At 38.5% G+C, this 16,656-nt stretch overlaps 2 protein-coding genes across 3 annotated transcripts in view; both read right to left on the minus strand.

The window, feature by feature from the left end:
• Nucleotides 1-544: 544 nt before the first annotated feature.
• ptrhd1 (peptidyl-tRNA hydrolase domain containing 1) lies at nucleotides 545-1,794 on the minus strand. The gene is made up of 2 exons (XM_068343022.1): nucleotides 1,553-1,794; nucleotides 545-845 (listed from the first exon to the last, which is right to left on the minus strand). Exons 1-2 carry the CDS (start codon nucleotides 1,760-1,762, stop codon nucleotides 675-677), a joined length of 381 nt encoding a protein of 126 aa, XP_068199123.1. The 5' UTR covers nucleotides 1,763-1,794; the 3' UTR covers nucleotides 545-674.
• Nucleotides 1,795-3,624: 1,830 nt separating this feature from the next.
• fam184ab (family with sequence similarity 184 member Ab) overlaps nucleotides 3,625-16,656 on the minus strand; it is an 83,868-nt gene continuing 70,836 nt past the window's right edge. Inside the window, exons 19-22 of one of the 2 annotated variants that reach the window (XM_068343400.1) lie at nucleotides 11,283-11,400; nucleotides 10,166-10,270; nucleotides 8,279-8,535; nucleotides 3,625-4,229 (exon numbers count right to left, since the gene is read on the minus strand). In XM_068343400.1, the coding sequence (XP_068199501.1) occupies nucleotides 4,148-4,229; nucleotides 8,279-8,535; nucleotides 10,166-10,270; nucleotides 11,283-11,400 (562 nt within the window). In that variant the 3' untranslated portion in view covers nucleotides 3,625-4,147. The remainder of the gene's footprint in view (nucleotides 4,230-8,278; nucleotides 8,536-10,165; nucleotides 10,271-11,282; nucleotides 11,401-16,656) is intronic. The other variant, XM_068343401.1, reaches the window with a different exon arrangement.

Consider the following 16,656-nt stretch of genomic DNA (forward strand, 5'->3'; position numbering starts at 1 on the left):
AGACAGTAATTAATAAATTTTCCACGGTGAAAAGAAATACACGGGTGTAGGTGAAGACAGATGAAGACTTGATGATGGAGGATCTCCTGATGATCTCTCTTCACCCTGAAAACAAAGTGGAAACTTTCTTCTTTGTTCAGTTTCATATACAGTACTGTACATATGGAGATGTTGTGCCTCAATATCATAGATCAACGCTGTAATGCAGCTTCTCTTAGTTGATAGTTTTAACATACACTGAACATATTAAATCAACATACCATTTCATACAGTCTATATAATAAAAAAGCAAGTAAGAGTAATTACTGTTTGCTCATGTCACTCCTGCCACAGCCAGCCATCACAATGCAAATATTTTTCCATCCTTAAGCTGGGGACAAGCAAAGTGATAGGCTTGGCCATTAAAGAAGGAATATGTCCTTGGTTTATATCTCAATATTACCTGAGGGACTGTGTGAGGAAGTCAGAGCACCCAGAAGGAACCCAGACAGACATGAGGAGAACATGTAGTGTAATGGCACGAGCAAATTAATCCAGAAAACAATCATATTTTGCATCTTTAATTACAGGTGTTTGCATGTGTCAGGAGCCAGAGGAAACTGTCATGTGTCATCCTTTTGCAGATCAATTTATACACTTTATACACAGATCATTTGGACACGTTCTCAATGCAGTCACTTAAAGAGTTTGAATGTCCTCAGCAGTGGCTGGACAGTCTCTTTTGGACATGGTTTCAGAGCCAGGCAGGTGGGAATGTTCTCTGGTTGTTCGATCCAAAGCTTGTGTGCCACACCAGCCTGTATTAGATTCTCTGATAAACTAGTCAGGGCAGCCTCATCCGGAGCCTGGAGAGAGTAAAAACAAAGAATTGGTTATTAAAGACTGGGCTAAATATTACCATTACTTCACATTTAAGTCTCATTCTCCATGTGAAATCTAGCTAATTTAGTACGGTGCTGTAAACCTTTCCGAGCCTAAAAAATTTAGAGGGTCAGAAATGAAAATTTGTAAAGGTATTAATTGTCTGATTCACAGTGAAATTTAACTGTGTCTTATGTAGTGTATTGTATCACACTTTCTTATTTCCTCACCACAATAACTGTATTATAATTATAAAGAGAGCTATATCAACCAATTCAATACCATTCATTTGCTGCTGTAACATTACACTAAAAGCAGACGCTAACCTAAGCACAGACCAGAGATAAATCCATACTCGTATCAATGTCTGTCTTTTAATGTTTTTTTTAAGACAATTAATGATCATTGTAGATGTGCAACCATATTATGTTAGATGAGTTTCTCATATTGCCAGCACCAGATTAAGGATAACAATCCTTGATTACAGTCGGGAAACATGTTAACAGTTCAGCTAAAAAAAAACACAAACAGGTAAAAAAAAATAGAAATTTTCAAGAATTTAGTGACGCCGAACAGTAAAGCTAAACAGAAAAGCTTTTATTTAGTTATCAAACAGATTATTTAAAGCAATATAATATCAATAAGAATTAAAATGACAATAAGTGAATGGAGTCTGGTGTGCGGCTCTTACCCCGAGCACCACTTTATGCATGGAGTCCAGCTCTGCCAGGTACCGCTGAGTGTCCGCGTCTCCGTAATGGAGGTGAATGGCGGCGGTGGCAGCGTGACAGGCCTGAGTTATGACGGCTCCGAGGGGCCAGGACAGTTTGTGAACCAGATCCGACCGGACAACAACATATTGAACCAGCCGCCTAGGAGACCCCGCTCCTGTAGCGGCCATATTCACCGCGCACAGGAAGCGAATTTAATGTCCACACTATGGCGACGCCACAACCCGACTCGCGCTCTGTGATTGGCTTACCCTGATATCTTTACCTTAGCCCCAACCAATCATCATCACGTACGGTGAGTTTAACCAACCCAACCAAAGAAGTTAGCAAGTACTGGCCAATCAGGGGCAAGATAGGATCAGACACGCAACCACGTAGTAGGATACGACGTTCCGTAGTGTAGGGAAGCCCTGTTTGTCTTCCGGTTCAGCTACGTCGCTAATCATTAACCATGCTAAAACTTGACTTCCCCCTCCTGGCCACTTTCACTCAAAAACTAAAAGTACATTAAAAAAGTAAATGTTAAATGAAATCTAAATACGAACAAATATGGCGCATAAAAATAAAATAAATTGAAAAACATGGCATAAAAAGTGGCTTCACAACATGCGTCCTTCTTATCCTTCCTAAATATCATTAAATATTCTATTGATTTTGTTGGCTATTTACTGTAGCAAAAATCAATTTCTGTGGCGCTTTGAGTACATCGTGTCTCTGAGACCATCAGTCTCAAAGAGGCTGGTTTGCTTACCGTTAGTTTACTATAGTCACAAGCAGAACATTTCTATCTATCTATCTATTTGATCTGTAATTTCTAATAGAATTCCATATCCTCTGCCTAGTACTGTACATTGAATGTGCCGGCTCCGTCGCACCCGGAGTTCGCCCCGCCTCACGCCCTCAGACAGCTGGGACGGGCTCCAGCTCCCCGTGACCCGCTACAGCGGACAAAGCGGTTCGGAAGATGAATTAATATACCGTCATATTTTGTGAAAAAATTGAGGTGTTTATATTTGTCGTTTGTTAATGACTGGATTGATATAAAAACATTGAATATGGTGAATAATGGAGTTTGCGATTCTTCAATATGACACAAACAACTAATCTGCAGCTGAATAAAATGGTGGTGATTTAGTTAAGTACTGACGTTAACAGAAAAACACCTTATACAACTTAATATTTCATTTATTCATCATCAACCTCTTCATTCACTGTGGCGGGTCGCTTTGAGATGAACTGAAGGATGAATTGTTTTGGCAGAAAAATATTTTCCTTTAAAGCTGAGATAAGTATTTAAACATTCTATGATTATTGATTGAGTGTTGAAAACTGGGGTAATGAAAACATTTTGGAAATACTACAGTCACCTCTTTAAGAATGTAATGCGTTTTAGAGGAAGACCTTCGCACTTAAAATGTGACATTTTAACATAAAAGATCTTCCATCCCTAAAAAAAGTGTCTCAGTGACATCAAATTAAATGAAAATCTCACACTCATTCAAATAACTGACATGCAAGTCACCAGTAAATGTCACAATAATTATTTATTAAGCATACACATTATAATATAAATATAAAATATGCTATTTTTGTTCTTAAAATTGGTGAGACATCATTATATCTGTGTTGAGACAGACAACCATACAAACAGGTTTTCATATTCTACCAAAATCTGCTGAAACTTCTATGCAGCTGTAATAAACATGATGGTGCCATCCTAAAGTCAAAGCCTGTTTTCTTGGAGCACGTCAGAGAAATATGACTGATCTAGGATCAGGTCCATGTAAATGTGGCTATAAATGAGGAGGCAAACTGGTCTTAGATCAGCGCTCCTAGTCTAAGATGCGGTATACAGCCCACGTACAGAGAGAGCACAATAACCTACTTTATATATCATATATGCCATCATTCATATATATATATATATATATATATATATATATATATATATATATATATATATATATATATATATATATATATATATATATATATATATATATATATATATATATATATATATATATGTACTTATATAAACAATGGCAATTAGCAGCATGATAATGGACCACTCATTTTTTCTAGTTTCAAAGATCTGCAAAATAAGTTAAGAAGTACAAGTAAAGAAATAAAATAAACATCAAACATACTGATGATTATCATCACTGTGCTAAGAGAGAACCTCAGCAACAGCAAACTAAATAGAGATAAACAATTAAATCAGATCGGAGTGATGACATTTGACAGTCAGGATTCAGGTTCAATTCAATTTCACTTCAGTCAACAACAGGAAGTGGAGAATCAGTACACTTTTACCAAAGTGAAAATAGCGACTTCTGTGCATTTCATAGACAGGAAAATTGAAAGATTAAATCTCAAACCATGAATTCCAGTTTCATTTGACTGAATCAAAAGTGAATTGATCCTCAAACCTATCAATGACAATACAGAACAAATGGTTTTGACATTTTTTCTCTTTTTTTCTTTTTTTTTCAGGATTTTTTTCCAAGTTTGGTTGACATGCTGAATCCTTGTGTCTGCAGATCTATGGTCAATCAAAAGGAAAAGTACTGAGCGAACCACTCCTGGCGCTGGGCGTCTGGGCAGTCGATGGCAGGATCCTTAGTTTCAGGAGGGCTTCGGGGCAGGAGTGCAAAATCACCGTAACACAAATAACATCAAAAACAGAAAAAGACAAGTCAGGGAAGAAGCCAGAGGGTAATTCAGTCAGTCTTACACAAGACCAAATGGCCAAGAACCCTCTCATTTATCCATCCTGTGGTTGTTGTCATTACATTAAACCAAAACTAATTTTTTTCCATTTAAGATAAAGCCCATTGTCCGTCTATTACTCATTTCAGTCCTTTAATGAATCAGATCGCAACAGCTCTATAATTAAAAATGGACTGAAAGTTGAACGACATCAAAAGTGTAATTCATCTCTATTTCCTGAAGGGGGAAGCAGAGCAGAACAGAGATATCCCTGTTCAGCCTTGGACCAGTTGTATACAATATGCGTTTTTACCTGTTATCATTAGCTGGTTTTATAGGTGGCAGGAGGAAAATATGTTTTTCCTGGCAAAATACTAGTGAAAGAGTGAACCTAAATATAAATTGTCTTCAGTAGATACCAATGAGCTTCGAACAACAGGCTGGGTGTGTAGGGAGGCCAGAAACATTTCATACTCCAAAGTGAGTTGCAATCTGAACCATATGTACACGTGAAGCTTTTTAGCTACCCCTTGCAATTTTCCTCACAGTGGGGTGGAGGGAGACGATCGCTGTACCTCAAAAGTTTAAAGTAATGAGGTCAAGTGTTTGCATCTAACAAAACAAGCTAGCCCATTGGAGTTGCTTCTGCTTTTAATTGGCTCCTTCTAAAATAAACCGTCCTGTAACTCCAGGGTATTATTTAAGAAGGGAAGGCGGTGGACTTTTTGTTGCTTTCAATGCTTGAAGAAGTCAGTTATTTCCCAAAGGAGATATATTTTGTGCAGCCTGATAAATTATGTTTATACTGTACACGGTCACGATTAGACCCAAAGAGTTCACTTTTAAATTCATAAAATATTCATAGTATTCATTGTATTTACAGGTTTTTGCAAAATGGCCACATTAAATAAACACTACAGTGTATTTTGCACCATATTACTGCAGTTTCTTTGTTTATTATACTGAAAAAACAATGGAGAAATCTCCCTCTAGGATCATTTGGGACAAGTCTGTTTGTTTTTCAGGGCTTTCGTTTCATTTTGTCATGGATGAGAGGATAACAGGAAGTGGTCCAAACTGTCCGACACGGATATATTGAGACCTCACTTGTTATAGCCGGCAATGTCATCATTATGTGACAGAAATGCTGTGTGGGAAATATTTAAGGTAGCACAGGAAATATAAAACATTCATTAGAGCTTGAAGAAAAAAAACAAATATTCATTTGGTTAAGTCAGATTTTTTGGGGGAATTGCTTTAGGTGGTTTATGTAGAGAATAGGAAGATTTTGAGGACTAGCAATGAGAATGAAGAAGGAAATGAAAAAGGATCGGCAGGGAATGAGATGATAAATCAAGGTCAGGGAAAGAAGCGAGAAGAGAAGAGAGATAAAAATAAGTTAGAATCAGAGGAAAGGAAGTCATTATGTGTCCTCTTTATGGCTTGAGAGGGAAATTTCTGGGGTAGCTAGAACTCTATAGGTCTTCTTTTAAAACTAAAGCTAAATGTTCTAATGCTTATATCTGCAAACTGGAAAGTTTTTACTGGCGGTGGAGGAACAACATGGTCAACTTATTCACATCAGTATCTTGTGGTTATATTATTCTGGGTATATTTATCCTATTCTCTACAAAAAGTATAAAAAATGTGATGATGTGCTAACATTTAGCCAAACTGAAATATTTTTTTCATAATTTGATTGTCTACATACAGAAACTGAATTTTGATCCCGACACCGTTGCATCATACACATGTTTGTTTACTTATTTACTCGCTCAGCTCAGCCAAACAAACCGAGATGCCAGCAACACTCCAGCTGGCTGAGATGAAAAAAGCCCAACATTTCCCAAAGTACCCTTTTGCTTCTTTTTTACCCTTACAAAACCAACAATAATACATAAAATATGATGACATTGTTTTTGCTACGTAAGAGAGGATTAACTGTGTTTTAAGTGGGATTCTATGGCTACAAGAAGATCATTCTGTTGATTTTCTGTCATTGCTTATTTGGATTTTCAGTATTTTTCTATTTATACTGTAGTATATATAACACTGCAACCTTTGTGTTTGAGACAAAATGGGTTCAAGTTGGAAATCTACAGTCTAAATAAAAATGTTTGACATATTTAAGTCTGCATTATGCTGTTTGACCCTCTTATGTTCAAAGTCTGCCCGTCTCATAATAGTCTCTAGAGATATATGGAGGTACAGGAGCCAGTCACTTAATGGGGTCAGATTTATTACTGGGGTAAAGGGTTACTGTCTAACTACAAATGTTTGTCAGGAACAAAGAGACCGCAGGAGCAATGGATCATTTACTGGAGCCTGAGAACATTTCAAAGCAGACCTTATCCTGTCGACACTTCGCTCAGCTGTGAGTGTGTTTGCATTTTGTGACAGAAAAACGGTGATAATCAGTTTCCTCCGAGCTTCTGCAAATTAGCCACGTCATTTTTTTCAAGCAGCAAAACGTGCAGTTTGGATAAACATAAGAAAACATGCTCATTCATTCACACACACACTCACACATGCTAAACCTTAATAATCGTGCCCTAAAAACACATTTCTTGGCATGCGATATACAAATTGCATGTATTCACAAGGAGAGCACAAGATCTGTTGCATAATTTACTCTCATATCATCTCTCACCACAGCAACCAGTCACAGCCAATGTCAGTGAACAAGAGAAGCATTTATTGGAATACAGGATACTTTCAAAATAAAACACCACCAAGCACAGAAGGGACAGTCCATGATTGCGACAGATAATATCTGCTTCATCACACAGTAGCCAGTATCATTTCTGAGTCTTGGAGGAATTGTGCAGCTTGTGTGACATGCTGAAGTTCAGATGGAGATGAAGACTCACAACATGACGGAACGCACAACTGAAGCCACAAAAGATTTAAAAAAAACTGTAACTGAACAGAGGAGGGAAGGCCAGCATCATGCACACTGGTAGCACAGCACACTGACAGACATATGGAAAGGAAAAAAATAAAAACATGCCCCTTTTGCATTCCAAAGCCATTCTCTGAAGCTTCAGTCACATGTGAGACTTTGCTGTTAATGTTAATGTTTAGATATTCATCACTTTGATTAAAAAATCCTTGTGAAAACGCAGACGTGTTCCGTCTCAGGCGAGGGTCGGTCGGTGTGTGAAGTAAAACTCAGGGTGTGACAGGATGATGACATCATCGGCCAGGATGATTTAATTGTGTCCAATCACAGCTTAGCAAATATAAATAAGATATTTATGTGGAGCGACATTTCAGAGTACATACAGTGGGTCTTACTATTCAAGCTAACGACAAAAAGCAAGCTGAGAAAAATGCGTAACTGTATTTTAACTTTTCCGGTGTGAGATGCAAAGGGCTACTGGGTTTAATTATATTAGAAAAGGTGGAGCTTGGCTTTGATTGACAGTTTAGGCCAATGACAGTGTGTCTGTTCTGCTCTGTATTTGATTAATAGGTTTTGGGATGTTAGAATATTCCACAAAATATGTTTTTTTTATTACATCTTTGACCCTGTCTTTAAGCTAGCTGCTTTGGCCAGCTGGCTGAAATCAGTCCATGGATACAGAGAGGAAGTCATCACTTTGAACTGTTCAGACACAGGAAGTGTAATTGCAGTATATTAGAGCGTTTGACAGATTTTGTTTCACACTCGGCGACTCGAGATGACAATGGCTTCATGCTAGTTTATGGTTTATGAGAGGGTTGGACTTGGCAGGAAGCGATGACGATGTAAAACAGCAGTTATTGTCCCACTGATGATTTCATTTTTTTTTTTTTTCTTGGTTGCTTTTTGTTATTTTGAGGCTTTTGTAAGAACAAACAGCCTTATAGATAGTTTCTGTATTCAAGGTTTAAGACCCAGCTGGAGTCTTCAGGTAAACCGAAACCTCTGATTGGATGATTAATGTGTGGATTTGACCAACTGCTGCCCTTCTGGGCTGAAAAGGTCTCACCTCATGAATTTCTTGGGTTCGGTGGGAGGGGTCGGCGGGGGAAGAGGTTTGTTGGAGTTGAGTTCAAGGTGGTGGAGGGGGGAGTTGGGGATGGGCTCTAGGCGGCTGGGCTGGGCCGGGGGCGGGGCTGCTGGCTGTGGGGGCTGCCCACTTCCTGAGCCTGCCACGCCCACGCCCATACCTGCTGCCTCCATAGCCCTGACATTAGTAGAGCTGCTGAATCTGCTGGCTGCTGTTTTCTCATTCTTTCTCTTTTGCTACACAGAAAACAGAAAAGGAGGGGCATGGGGGTCAAAAAAGGAGCAAAAGGGAATTTTTAAAAACAAAATGGAAATAAAAGAAAGGAAGAAATGACGGAGTAAATGGAGTGTAGAGTACAGGGAGAGCCCTCGAGGTTTACCCAGTGAGAGACAAGAGAAGAGCAGCGAGCTAACTAGATCAGATCGAAACGTTGATTGAAGCCTTGAGAATGGATCCATCTGAAAACGTCAGGAATGAGTCTCAATCTTAAAGCATTAAATCGCTTTAGAATGGAGGTTCAGATGATGAGAGATGCATCAAAGAAAACATCTCACCAACAAATGGCTTGGAAAGCAAAGGAGAAGAAGTCATTGGGAGGAAGAATAACTTTAAACGCACAAACATGGTAAATAAAAACCAGCACACAGTGAACATACAACACATATACAAATATGTGTGGAAAAAATACAAGTAACAGCGAGAACAACAACAATAGAAGTTAAAAACCCGACTGATGATGACATCGGCTACAAATCGATCATGCAGTGGGACCATTCCTCCAGACAAACTGGGAGGAATCAGACACTATGTTTTTCAGGAGCATTGGGAGATTTAAAGAGAAAAGATATTTTCTCAAACATTCATATTATTATTAGTATTTTTGATGGTATCTGACAAGACCACACAATTTTCTGTTGGTGCTTCTTTCACTGAAAAGGCAGCCTCAGTCGGGAAGAAAGAATTGTCACATCCTTCTTTGAAAATGCATGTTAAATCTAATAATACATTTATATATGAATACTGTGTGTGTGTGTGTGTGTGTGTGTGTGTGTGTGTGTATACATTAAACGCCCTCGTTACTTGCGGTTAATGCGGTCTAGGAGCCAAACGCGGATAACAAATTCCGCGATACAGCGACAAACTATTTCTTTTATTATTTACGGTAATTTAAACGATTATGGCCCCTCCCCATACTGATATTAAACCACCTTCTATCTGTATTACCTTTTCCCACACTCTTATCGACTGTTTAAAGCACTATTGTGTCTCGCGGAAGTCCGAGACTCACTTGAACGTAGAGCAGTTCCGGATGCCGTCAGCCAATAGAATGGGCGTACGGTGTCACGTGATCGCTTACCAAAAATCCGCGATGAGGTGGAGTCGCGAGTTTTGAAGCGCAAATGCTTGAGGGCGCACTGTATATATACGTATACTGGTGGTGCATTTTTTTAAATTTTAAAAAATGTTTTGAACTATGACCTCTGTGATATTCGGCGGCACATTTTCAGCCTTCCATGCTTTTACTTGACAAATAACAAAAACCAGAATCCTTCAGAATTCGGTACCAAAAGACTGCACTTTGCACTCCTTTGTGTGCACCAGCTTTACCTCTCAGGTCAACGTTGAAATGCCGTGTTTGAGGGTACTAATAAGTCATTAACATCCCAAAATTAGTGCGGTCATGAATTATGATTGTTACAATGGAACAACAACAATTTATCTTCAGTAACTTCAGTTACTTGTTAGTGAATATGACATGAAATGGGGGTGGGGTGGGGGTATCGTCTTTGCTGCGCGATAGACCAAGCCGATCAGAATGCCACTTGTTCCTCTGTGTGTGGTGTGTAACCCGACATCAGTGCCTACCTTTATGAGCGGGTTGATAACTCCAACATTGGGACTGGCATTGAACACTTTGTTGAAGTTGGTCTCCCTGTTGACCAGCTCTAGTTGGTAGAACTTCTTATCGTCCTAAGGGAGAAAACCAGTTTAGCTCACAGCGAAGAACGGCTGTGGGGGAATGAAAGGAGTGTAGCGAGGACATTGAAATTCTTCTGCAGATGGCGGATGTTGACACACGCTATGACAAAGCTGATTTATGAAGTCACCTTCATGTGATTAGGGCAGCGGCGCTGTGGTATTGTCTAAGGCGTCCCGGATAAACCAAATGAAAATGACAGCGTTAATGAAGTGGAGAACATTGGATCTTAAATTGTCTGAAAGACGGTGAGTAAGGTCAGCCGTGTTGATTTTCAAAACTTGCAGCAGACTTTAAACTAAGCCGTGATTGAATTATAAACTTAAACTTCTATTGTCCTTTAATTTTGCAAAAGGAAAAATAAGCTGATTGATTTTATCCATCAGACGAGTCAAGAGTCAGGCAAACACGTCGCTGTTGGAAATGACTGCAGTATAATAATCTTGAAGCTCTGTTTAATTAGCCTTTTTAAGTATGATTATTCCTTAAATGTTTTGATTTTCATTGTTTTCCAGCCAATCTTTCAGGCAGACTGATGGATTATGGAATATGGTATCCACAGGGATAAAGCTGGGAGGTGATTAGTTTAGTTTAGCATAAAGACTGGAAGCAGAAGCAACTAGACTCACTTGCTTAACAATAGCCCAGCCAGCTTTGCTATAAAACTTTCAAATGAACATCCCATCCATTTTCACATTGAAGGCTAGCACTTTTCCCTACATCCAATCTTTATGCTAAGCTAAAATAATCACCTCCAGGCTCTATTCTTGTTATAATTTTAGACAGATTATGAACACATCTCATGCCTTTAAAAGACAGAGCATAGTCAGGTTTCCAAGTAGGCTGCTGTAATTCTCTTTATTCTTCCCTTGATGTAAAGCACTTAGTATTTCATGATCAGAGGAACTCTCTTGGGGAAAGCTTACTACATTCCATATTTGGAAACTGCAGATAAACTGTAAACAAAATGCTTATTTTCCAAAGCGTACACCAGCAGTCACCTACCACCAGTTTCTTGACCAGAGTTTCTCGCTCAGACACCATGTCCTTCAACTCAGCAATGATCTGCAGATCCTCAGGACGACTCTCCCGGTTCCTGAACTTCTCCTCTGTTCCTTCCAGGCTAAACAAAGACAGCAAAAACACCCACAAAGCTGTAAATACTCTGCTTGAGCAACCCACCCAGAATCCTCCAGGCTTATACAACTTATGCAAATATAATAAATAAGTCATAAAAATTGAAGACAACATTCAATCGTTCCTCTTGAGAAGGAAAACGTGTGTTAAGACGGTCAGTTTTCAGGTTGTGTGTGCAGCTCAAAACGAGAAAAAGTCCGGTGAACCTGAATGATTTTGCAGTTTTTATTGAGTGTGTACCTGATGAGACCACTCCTGAGTTAAGAGAATTAAAAGAACATATTACAGGAAATGAAAAGATGAATGATGCATCAGCCACTCCTTTTTTCATTAGCTTTCAATCGATAAAAGAGTAATTGCAATCCGTGTATCCTTCCCCCTTCCTCTCCTCATCACAGAGCCATTAAGGAAGTGGACGTTCAGATTGAAAACAGCGCTGTGAGGCTCCTCTGGAGGTTTTTGTCTGTCCTGTGGGCTTCAAGAACTTTCAAAATAGTTATAATGAATTTTTGTTCTTTTCCTTCTGGGCACCTCAGAACTCAAGACTTGGGTAAAACTTCTGATTACTTCTGAATTTTGTGACATTTTCTCTGATGAGACATGCTAAAAATCACTGAGCAGAACGACTGTTCGCTGTTTGAAGGAACCGCCCCCCCCGTCCCCAAATTAATCATAATTGACACAGCCTTTCTGACAAATTACTCCTTTTTTGATAAAAGCCTCAAAATCCTCCATTTGGAAGCAGAAATGCATAATTCAGAAACACGACATAACAAATAAACTAACTAATACTGGATTAGACATGATACAGTCACTGAGTCGTGTCAGTTCTTGGCTTTAGAGGATGCCTTTAAAGTTAATGTCAGATTATTTTTGATCAAACCTCCTCTTCTTGTTGGTTTTACCAGCACCTTATGTGACAGTGAGCTATACAGCCTTTCACTTCCCACGTGCCACTGAGGGCTGTCTTTGTTACATTCATGCCACAGTGTGAAATCACACTGTGGCATGATCAGGCTGGACACCAGAGCAGCTTGTCTTCAAGATAAATAGTGGTCTCTTTGAGGAGTGAACATACAGGAGGCAGTCCTGACTGTTCCATCAGATGTCCTGTCTCCAGCTGTGCTGTTCCTCGGGCCCTTCTGATTTTTTTTTTTTGTTCCACGTCATTGACTTCTTCCTGTTTCTCCAACATTTTCTGCAGCTTGAGCATCAGAATTGATATTCTAGTAATTTATAATGTTGCATGAATCCGTTTCTTAAATTTATAAAATGAGCACAACAGCTCAGAATTACACAATGTGAAATGGATTTGTAAAGTCATATCATGAATGTCATACAGAAATGGAGATTTCATCTCTCTAAAATTTTCTGCAATCAAGGTTGACAACGTTAACATTGAACTAAAACAGCAGCCATGAACTCAGAAACCAAAACCATTGGCTGAAAGAGGCCAAAAGAGTGCAGAGCTGAGGGGATCAGTGGAATCGAGTGAAAAGTATTCAGGCTTTATCACAACTTCTCATTTAATAAGTTCTTATAATTAACAATGACAAGTGTGGCTTTAGAATAACGGTAATTTTGCTTCAATGCCAGTCTAAGGTTATTTATCTGAAGCTAACATTAAAAGGCTAACTCTCTAAGGCAAACGCTCTGAGGTTAATTCTAAAGCTAACTCTCTAAATCTAACTCTCGCTAACTGTCTAAGACTAACATTTCCAGAGAGACAAAAGACCCTCTGATGCCGGAGGGGAGTTTATGATCGGATCACTTCATTCAGATGGTTTCATTATGCTGGATGTAGAACAGACTGCTATAACAACAACTGTTAAACTGCTGATATCTTCTGGACAGGAACACACTGAGGCCAAATGTTTGGTGTCCAACTATTTCACGCCCGACTGACCCAGCATGAGTGACCCTTCTTTGACCCGCTGTGACACCCCGTTGGAGCATCAGTGACACATGAGAGGCCTTCATCACAGCTTTTGCTTTACATAATGGACAAATCCTCCTGGTAAACCCTGTGACTCCTGCAGGAGGGAGACGCACATGCCTGGTGAAGCACCGACTCCTCCAAACATAAGCAGTAAATCTGCACCAAGGTGCTGATGTGTTGTTTTTTTTCTAATTAATGTTTGCCGTCTGTTTTCAAGGTGCTGGAATTTATTACAACCCAAACTGTAATGAAGGCGAGGGACTTTCTCTTATCACTGCTACCTTCTGGGTTGTCTTTTGTCTTTATCCATTGCTGTTGCAAACTCTTTGGACTACGTGTTTTTTCTTTTTTTGCTGCAATAAATGATTCCCTCTTTTAAAACTAAAACTGTCACTTAAAAGAATACGGACCTCATCTTTAAAGGAGCTTTTGGTGGTTGGTGTAGTTTTTTAGGACAAATAAACAACTGATAATGCTTTAAAAGATCCACAGATTTCCTTGATTTAATTAAATTTTATACTGTTTTATTTTTGATTTAATTTTATACTGTTTATATTTTAATTTTATACTGTTTATATTTTAATTTTATACTGTTTATATTTTAATTTAATACTGTTATATTTTTTAAATTTTATACTGTTTAAATTTTAATTTTATAGTGTATATATTTTAGTTATAGTTTAGTATATACGTCCTGTTAGTGCTGCTTGTGTCTGTTAGTGTAGTGTATGTCTTGTGGTATGTCCTGTGATGTCAGTGTTTCTTTTTCTCCTGGTGTTTATCCAGTATTATTTGTTATGTAATGCCTGAGCAGTGGATATATACATATACAATTTCCTCCGGGATAATAAAGTATCTATCTATCTATCTATCTTGTGATTATACATAAAATTAAAAATAAAATAAAATAAAAAAATAAATAAATATATATATATATATATATATATGGTTGTTTAGAACATGACAATTGACTAAAAACACAGTCCAGACAGTTTTATTTAACGTTCAAACTGTTGTTTCTTGCAGTTAAATGTAATTTACACCCAGATCTGAGAGCTGTTACAGTATTGACTGCTAAGGACGACAAACTGCCTCTCTAATTTGGCTTGATGATAATCCCAGCTGACACAAACTGTAGTTTACATACATACTTTCTAATTCTCCAAGGCCCGAGTGATAGGACAAAGATGCAGAGATAAATGTTCCAAATAAGCGGGAGCCTTAAATGATGGTGCAATCTCAGAGGCTGTTAAAGAAGAGGGTTTGCCGAGCAGGAATAGGCCGTCGTCGCCACTCTGATTAATTAGGCGGGACGGGACATAACTGGTGTTTGAGACGGATCTCTGTGTTTGTTAATTAGATGGAGAGCATTGGATTATCTCTGGGGAAGGACCATGAAATGCCTCTTCACTGGTTTATTGTAAAAAACAATGCAGAACATTGGTAACTGACTGCTTGTCAGTTAACATGCTAATATTATTATTATTATACTAACATTTTCAGATTCAGGATTTCTTATATTGTAGTTTTGTCAACGTTGCAATGGGTGGACAGTGAGATGTGGATGCTATTCAAAGTTATTCCAACACTAGGAAAATATTTGAATGTATAGATGTTTAGAATTTAAACATATTCTACTACTGGTTAGCATTATATGTATTTATTGAAATAATCACTGATACATATTGAGAGGCTTGATCAGGAAAGTATTTCCAAACATGTATTTTGTGTAAAACATTTTATTTGTATGTCTGTACATCCCGTTTGGTCCAGCAGGTGGCGCATTTCAGGGCTGAGTCTGACTGAAAGAGGGTCAGCAATGAAGAGGAGGAGGCCTCCTGACACTCTGCTGGACAGTTTTCCATATTGATTTTCCTTCTTTATCTAAGTCTGTTTTCATCTGTTGTCTGTTTGTGTGACTTCCTCTGGAGGGCTGCGGTTACCTAATTTCCCTCATGAGTTGGCATCATCCACCGCCTAAAGGCAAAAAATGTACCTTCCAGCTCACTTCTTTCTTTCTTCTTTATCCATCCATCAATTTGCTCCCCTCTCAGTAAATTCACCTGCAGTCATTCTGTCTAAACTCAATGCACAAAACAACACTTCTGCATCCCCACAGCGCCGCCAAAGCTTCACCCGTCTCATAACTCCACCTATTCCTTAACTGTCCTTGCATGATAGTAGAAATCACTTCCTTCATCTTTAGTAATGTAATAAAAGTCATTTTACTAGTTATATTCTGCAGTGGCTGTATCCTCATTAAATGATGAACGTCTCTGATCCTTATTTCATGTTTCCATCTTTGATTTCTGCAGCTGCTGTTTGATTTTTAACACTGAACATTTGCAACCTCAAATACTGAGTCTGATTTTATATAATCTGATATGGACATTCAACGGCTGCAGGAGTCCGACCATCTTAGGCAGATTGATGTAAAGAAATTTTTACACAGAATTTAAAATCCAATTAGATTTACTGTATATATTTTAAGATTTTGGCTTCAACAGTTAATTTAAAGGTGAATAATTCCTTGATGTTCACATGCTTCATATTTGAGTAAAATGGATTCCAATTCTCAGAAATAACTGCTGATTATGGTCTGGAATAACAAAAGGTGGCCTCTCCATAATGAAATGTTATTCCTGCACCAGAACTAGATTAACTGCTAAGAGTTCAAGTTAATTCGACAATTTAATCCACATTATTTTACGCAGCTCAAATGAGTTTAGGTTTGAAATTCATCAGTATCGTGTCCTATATCAAACATCTTTACAACCAGAGTTGAAGCTACAGCTGATAACATGCATGATAATTTAGAGACCAAATGGCACATTCTAGATTTCAAAATAAGAGTCTGAATTTTACCTAAACACATATTTAAACTGGAAAAATTCTTGTGCGAAGCGGGGCCATATTAGACGCAGCAGTGGCTCAGTCCACTGGGTCTTCAGCTGGGGACCGGAGGGTGGCTGCGGTTCAAGACCCCCGTACACCGAAAATTTATGGAGTGCGAACTGTAGTCAGAGAGGTGCCAGTTCGCCTGCTGAGGTGCCCTTGAGCAAGGCACTGTCTTACACAAGTTGTTCATTGGGCGAAACAAAGATGTAGCTCTCTTCCACTCTTTTATTGTCATTTCTGTATTTGCATTCCTTCAGGTCCTTTGTGCGTGTGTGTGGTTGGACCTGTAAATACATGTATGTGTAATACATGTGCAAAATACATATACAAATAAGGGTGTAAAAACAAATTTCAATGGGGATTATTAAAGTATGATTCTTATTATTATTATTTGGTTGTGAGTCA

This window comes from Antennarius striatus, chromosome 19 (genome assembly GCF_040054535.1).
Source record: "Antennarius striatus isolate MH-2024 chromosome 19, ASM4005453v1, whole genome shotgun sequence".
Lineage (NCBI taxonomy): Eukaryota > Metazoa > Chordata > Actinopteri > Lophiiformes > Antennariidae > Antennarius > Antennarius striatus.

Coding starts and splice junctions, on each gene's coding strand:
- ptrhd1 (XM_068343022.1), bottom strand. CDS start 1,762: ATGGCCGCTACAGGAGCGGGGTCTCCTAGGCGGCTGGTTCAATATGTT. Junction 846..1,552: donor TGCATAAAGTGGTGCTCGGG/GTAAGAGCCGCA, acceptor TACTCTCTCCAG/GCTCCGGATGAGGCTGCCCT.